Here is a 7,100-nt window from a genome sequence, read left to right on the forward strand (position 1 = left end):
GTCCTAAGACTGTCACAGCAATTCCGTGCCATACAGGCGCTCCATAAGTTGCGCAAGCAACAAATAGACCACCAAATATGAACCGAACTGCGCGACGACTACGACCGCAATCGCTTCTCAGAACACGCTTAATCATACCGGATAGTCCAGTAATCTTTTCCTTCACCCGATCCAAATGGACCTGGAAACCCATTCTCTCCAAAATATTCACTCCCAGATATTTTACGAACGCTACATTCCTGATGCTAACTCCACCATATCAAATAGTGGGTGGATGATTCCGCGACAAGATGACCTTGGCACTGTTTGGTCCGCCGCGAGGTCAACACCAACACTATCGCTCCATTCCCGCACAATGCCCGTGGCAAGCTCACCGTGAGTTTCTAGAGCAAGTCTGGAATCTCCTTCAACCAGGACGAGCAGTGCATATGCACTGATTTTGAAGGACTCTGCGAGACGTCCAGGATTCTAAAGAAATTCGGCACAGGCTGCATTAGACAACCATACCATATGCGGTCTATATGGGACCACTGTGTAGCTGTTATAAAGCCCATAAATTCCCGATTAGGCTTTATGAGGTCACAAACTCATATTAACTCAACCTAGACTTTTCTTTCATGATATTTACCCTTGCCGGGAAATTAAAAGGGAAAACTGGAATTGAATGTCAAGTCGCCTACTTTCAACAGAAATAAGGTGCACATAGAATCCAAATTTGGATAATGGTGGTGGTGATCCCACTAGAACTTCAAACTTTTTTATGCAAAAGGCGTAGTCGGTTAGATCATTTTAAAAGAGCAGAACAACATGTTGCTGCTAAAAGATCATTCAGATACAACACTGTTGAGCTGAATCTAAAACGCACTTCTCTGATGCTAGATTTATACTCACCATTTATTTTCAAATTTCCTATCACTACAATAAATGAAAATCTTAAAACTAAACTAGAACGAGATACCAACGCAGTGATATCTCCGTTTCTCCTTATCTGATATTTTACGATCCTAAGTAAACACACACATGCATTTCTTAGACTCATTATCTATTCCCTTTTTAAAAGTACACATGCAGGGTTTATACGGCTGTGCGTATTGGTTTTATGAGATAGGCGATCGTACAAATAGACCCTAAACCGCACACAGACTCTATAAGATAACAACGCTTGGGCTATGAAATGCTAATGCGTTATCTCTCATGTTCAAAATAAATGTATTTTGAACATTCTGCCGGGCGCGTAAGTCTACATAGTGGACTGACTGTATTTTTGTCTAATTATATCTTTGATTTGTCGTTCGATAATTTGTAATAGTGGACTGTAATATTAGATATATTATTTTACATAAGTTCTAAAGATCTAAAAATTTAAAGGTGATACATTTTGCCTTTGAATAAACTTCTTAATAAAACATATCGCTAATATTATTATTATGAGAATAACTAAAATAAGAGCAGCATGACCACTCATATGATGAAACTGCAAGCCCCTTAGATCGACTCCGCAGTGATAAAATGGAAATGAAACTTTGACACGATAGTCTGGAAGAATTCCCATTAGTTGCTGCGTGTTTTGTTGCCTATAACGGATGCACACCGGACAGCTTCGTATAACCTTTTTTATACAGTTTTTCACATTAATTATCCAGAATTTTCGTCTCACGGTACATTCTACTAGGCGATTTCCTCCGTGCATCGTCTTGTAATGGGTGTCTCGTATAATTAAATAGGCCAGCCGTGATTTTCGAATGATCATAGGATGTTTTTGATCTAGCTGCAAATCAGAGTACTGAAGTCGACCTCCAACTCTTAAAACCCCCTCTTCGTCTAGGTACGGGTGCAAATTAGCCAGCTTGTGTCGATGATCCATCTGTCTGTTATCTCTTAGTTTTTGTACCTCACTTGGCCATTCTATCTTCTGATGACCTTTAACGATGTATTTCTCCGCCTTTAACAACTCCTCTCTCGTTAGATATGACGGGAAGGATCGGGTTCCCTTCAGTTTTTCAACAAACCGCAAGATGTAAGAGTAAACTCTTAGAAGTCTTCCATATGATGAATACCTTTCTATCAAATCGTTCAATAAGGTAGGTGCTTCCTTGGAAGCCGTGGAAGCGCATGTCTTCAATTCTGGAGGGGTTAGAGACCATTCCGCCTCCGGCAACAGCAGCCACTGGGGACCTTCCCACCATAGCTTTGAGTCTACAAGTTTATCTGGGGACACGCCTCTTGACCCCAAGTCTGCTGGATTCTCTTTTGACTTTACATACCGCCACTGCGCCTGAGATACCAAATTTTTTATGCCGGTTACTCGTGACCTTATAAATTTATCTTTGCTCTTGTTATTTTCAATCCAAGCAAGTGTAATTGTGGAGTCACTCCAGGCATAAACTTCCGATTCGGCTTTGACCACACTAATTATTCTATTTAGCAGCCTGGCCAATAGGAAGGCTGCACACAGCTCTAATTTCGGAAGCGTCTTTTTGTTTTTAATCGGGTTTACTTTGCTTTTTGCAGCCATCAAGGAAACTCCTTTATCGGTTTTAATATAAACCACTGCTGCATAGGCCTTCTCTGATGCATCCGCAAATCCCAAAATTTTAATTTTACTTTCGGATGAAGAGTTTAGCCATCTAGGTATCTTAACGTCTTGTAGAGACGAAATACGTGTCACGAATTCTTTCCAGCTGATCTCCAAATCTCCATCGATTTTCTGGTCCCATTGCATCTCTAGCAACCATAAACTCTGAATAAACAACTTCGCCGTTATTATGACTGGTGTCAGCAACCCAAGCGGATCAAATATTTTTGCTAGATATGATAAAGCCAGCCTCTTTGTTGTACTCTCCGCTGGGTATTCCGATATTTTAAATCGAAATTCGTCTTCCTTCGGTTTCCACTGAAGTCCCAGGGTTTTTACATTAGTGGTTTCATTGATGTTTATTATTTCGTTCTCCTTGTCTTCTTTCGATGATTTCACAATGTGTTCATTGTTTGAACACCATTTTCTGAGATGGAATCCATAACCCTCTAAGTGCCTTGATATTTTGAATCGAAGCTGGAGACACTCTTCTATTGTGTCTGCCCCCGTAAGAAGATCATCCATATAAAAATCTTCTTCAATTATTTGCTTCACCTTCGTATCCGCGCATTCTTTCGCAATCTGCATTAAGGTTCTTACGGCCAAGAACGGGGCACTTGCTGTTCCGAATGTCACTGTTGTCAGCTGATATTCTTTGATTTCCTCATTCCTATCTTTCCGCCACAGAACATGTTGATACCGCTGGCTCTCCTCATCCACCATTATTTGGCGGTACATTTTTTCAACATCTGAAGAAATCACGAACCTTTTTAAACGAAAGTTGAGTAGTATGTCGAAGACGTCTCTCTGCAACCGTGGCCCGACATGCATTATGTCGTTCAGACTTCTTCCATTATTTGTACTCGCGGAACCGTCGAAAACCACTCTGACTTTCGTAGTCAGACTGTCCTCTCGAACAACCGCTTGATGTGGTAAATAATATTTACCGCTATGAATCTGTTTCACTGGCTTCATGTTCCCCAGTGCAATATATTCCTCCATAATTCTTGAGTATTCATGCTTCATAGCATTATCCTTGATGAGCTTTTTCTCCAGGCTAATGAGTCTGGCTGCTGCCTGTTTATACGATGTTCCCAGCTCTTTATCTTCTTTGAAGGGGATTTGAACTATAAACCGCCCTTCTTCATTTCTTTTCGTTGTAGCAGCATAATTATCCAAACATTTTTCGTCATCGTTTGTAACCATGTCCATATCCAACTCTTCAGTTTCCCAAAATCTTTCAATCTCTGTAGTGACATTGACACCTTTTTTCGCTACTGGGACTCGAATCGTTAATGGGCCGGACAACATTAATCCCAGCTTGGTATGTTGCCCCAACATTCCATGCTTCTTATGTATTCCGTTCTTTAGTATGTCCACATACACATCTCCGCCAAGCACCATATCTATCCTCTCGTTCTTGTAGTAGTTTGGATCAGCCAATTGAAAGTTTTTCCATACACCCTGGTTGTGTACTAACGAAGAATCCAAATGGACGGAAGCTAACGCTGGTAAAATAAGAGCTTCGACATCGAGTGAATAGTTGCTGGGAAATCTCGGATGGATCCTAACTTTTACTTTTGATTTTGCAACTCCCACCAAATTGTCACCTAGTCCATGCAATTCCATATTGGCCTTTTCTCGAGGGATTTGAAGTATCTGTGCTGCTTCTTCCCTTAAAAACGTTGACTGTGATCCTTGGTCCACCAAAGCTTTCAAGGTAACCATCTCTCCATGTATATTCTTGACCTGCACCTGAGCCGTTGCCAGTAGGACACTCCTTGTCCCGTTAGCAACACATGTAGTGGATGTCTTAGTTAGATGGAGTACCGAATGATGTTTAAACCCACAGGTTCCACATTTGATGGTACTATCGCATCTTGCATTCTGATTGTGGTTCAAGCATCTATGGCATATATTTTTTGTTTTAACCCATGATACTCGTTCCGCCACTGTCAATCTCAACAGACTTCGACATTCTTCCGTTAAGTGTCCTTGTTTTCTACAGTATAGACACGCACTTTTATCCGTATAGAGTGTCGTACTTTTCATAGGCTGCTGTTGCCGATGATTGTAATTGCTGCTGTACTTCTTTGTACCTGCTGCCTCCAAATTTTGATATCGTTCCTCCAAGAACTCCAAAACATCTTTAAGCTCCTGAATTTCTTTCGATTTCTTTGTATGCTGCTCGTATAATAATAAACCTTCTTTGTCTAGCTTACGGATGATTACACGCGCCATTACAGCATCCTCGATGTTGCATTTCATTGCTTTTAACCCTTGGACGCATTCAATTGTTGTATCAAGTAATCCTTTTACTTGTTTAGCGTTCTCACTACACACATGGGGTTGATCTAACAATCGGTCTAGTATCGTTTGAAACAAAATTCTTTTATTTCCAAAGCGTTGATTTAGTATCTCCCACGCTGGCTGGTAATTGCTTCCATCTGCCGGTAAATGTTTAATTACTTTTGACGCTTCTCCTTTAATATGAGCTTTCAGATAAAACATTTTCTCAACGTCCGATAAGCTCTCGGCATCATGTACGAGCTTCTTGTATAAATCATGGAAAGATGGCCATTCTTCCACGTTACCGTAGAAGTCCGGTATTTTTATCTCCGCTAGTTTTATAGGACATCTCTCCTCCTTACATTTGTCCAATCTTAAGATCAGCGTTGTTTTACTTCTTTTGTAGAGGTTTTCTACTTCATCAACTTCTTTAGTGATGTCTTCGTAAGACCCCTCATGGTTGATAGTGAGTTCCCATAATAGATCATTAATTTGATTCATCTGTGTTTCCCATGATCTTTTTGCTTCTTCCAGCAAGACTTTAATATTGAGTTGTTCCAACTCTAGTAGTTCTCCTACTAACTTTCGAATAAGTTTTCTTATTCTTTCCTTCCTTTTTCCCGCTATTCTTTCCTTCTCATTTTTGGACTCCCCATTTTCCTGCGGTTGGATTTGTTGTAATTTCAACCCCGACGATTCAGTTTTTCCAGTTTCCAATTGGCTGGCTGCATCCTCGTTCGTCTCTAGGGCTGCACAGATTTCCTCCACCAATGAGTTCACCTTCTCATAATACTTGTTTTTAAAGTACGGTTCCTCGGTGATACCCAATTCGGTTAACTTCGTGTGGTTATTTTTGAATTCCTGCCAAACTTGCCCCAACTGGGCTTTGCAGGTTTCCTTAACCACACTTCTTGCGGTTTCCTTAAGGCAGCTTTGCTTCAAATTGATGATATATTCACCAATCTCATTTTGACGCTTGTATAACTGCTGACGAACCATTTTACTTTATTTGTAGTTTTGTTTGTTTATTTTTCTGATATTTTTATTATGTGTTTTTTTTTTTCTTCTCGTTGTCTAAAGCCACGAGAACGCTTCTTCACTGTATTTCCACTTTTTAGTGGATTGTGATTTCTATTATTATTTTTCTTCTCGTTGTTTAAAGCCACGAGGACGCTTCTTCACAGAATTTAATTTTTCAGTGGGTGTTAAACAATTTTTATTAAATTGCTTTATAGGCCTAGTTCCATTGAGCTTCTTACCTCGGGTGGGGGATAACTCAATTTTACGAAGGACCAAATGTTGAGCTGAATCTAAAACGCACTTCTCTGATGCTAGATTTATACTCACCATTTATTTTCAAATTTCCTATCACTACAATAAATGAAAATCTTAAAACTAAACTAGAACGAGATACCAACGCAGTGATATCTCCGTTTCTCCTTATCTGATATTTTACGATCCTAAGTAAACACACACATGCATTTCTTAGACTCATTATCTATTCCCTTTTTAAAAGTACACATGCAGGGTTTATACGGCTGTGCGTATTGGTTTTATGAGATAGGCGATCGTACAAATAGACCCTAAACCGCACACAGACTCTATAAGATAACAACGCTTGGGCTATGAAATGCTAATGCGTTATCTCTCATGTTCAAAATAAATGTATTTTGAACAAACACCGAACAGGAGATCGCTTCATTTGAGGCAAGGGCTTACTTGAGCATAGACTTTCACAATCCAAAAATTTAATGTCGAATGTAGACTGTTCATCTTGCAAAAATCAAGTTCCCCTCATTGCAAACATTCGAAATACGAGTAGATGTCCACATACGACACTTTGTTTGCTTTCATTCATTTTGATATCAATGTATCTCGTTCGAGTATTGGTCACGGAGTAAAACTAGAAAACAAACAAATTCGGAAAGTTCATTTTTACTGGACACTCTGTCTGGGACATAGTCACTAAAAGGGTGCATTGTTAATTCAAAACTGAGAGAGGAACAAAGTTTTTGGTCACCTAAAACAACCAGACGGACACTTAAACGACTACTATTACCTCAGTCACTGTAACAAAATGGCATGTGATGCAAGGCAACATGGGCCAGCATATATAGAACTTCATGTGTGGGTGTATGTGTGAGTGTTTTTCAAAAACACCAATGTGTGTAGTTGTGGTCCCATGAAGTTAGCTAAAGTGCCAAGTTGGTCAAACATGTCGAAAACCTGTCCATAG

General features: G+C 39.9%; 1 protein-coding gene across 1 annotated transcript; it reads right to left on the reverse strand.

Moving 5' to 3' along the window:
- Window positions 1–1,354: 1,354 nt before the first annotated feature.
- On the reverse strand, window positions 1,355–5,863 carry LOC131998022 (uncharacterized). Its single transcript, XM_059369979.1, has one exon. It carries the CDS (start codon window positions 5,861–5,863, stop codon window positions 1,355–1,357), a length of 4,509 nt encoding a protein of 1,502 aa, XP_059225962.1.
- Window positions 5,864–7,100: the final 1,237 nt, after the last annotated feature.

The sequence above is a fragment of the Stomoxys calcitrans genome, chromosome 5 (genome assembly GCF_963082655.1).
Source record: "Stomoxys calcitrans chromosome 5, idStoCalc2.1, whole genome shotgun sequence".
In the NCBI taxonomy this organism is placed as follows: domain Eukaryota; kingdom Metazoa; phylum Arthropoda; class Insecta; order Diptera; family Muscidae; genus Stomoxys; species Stomoxys calcitrans.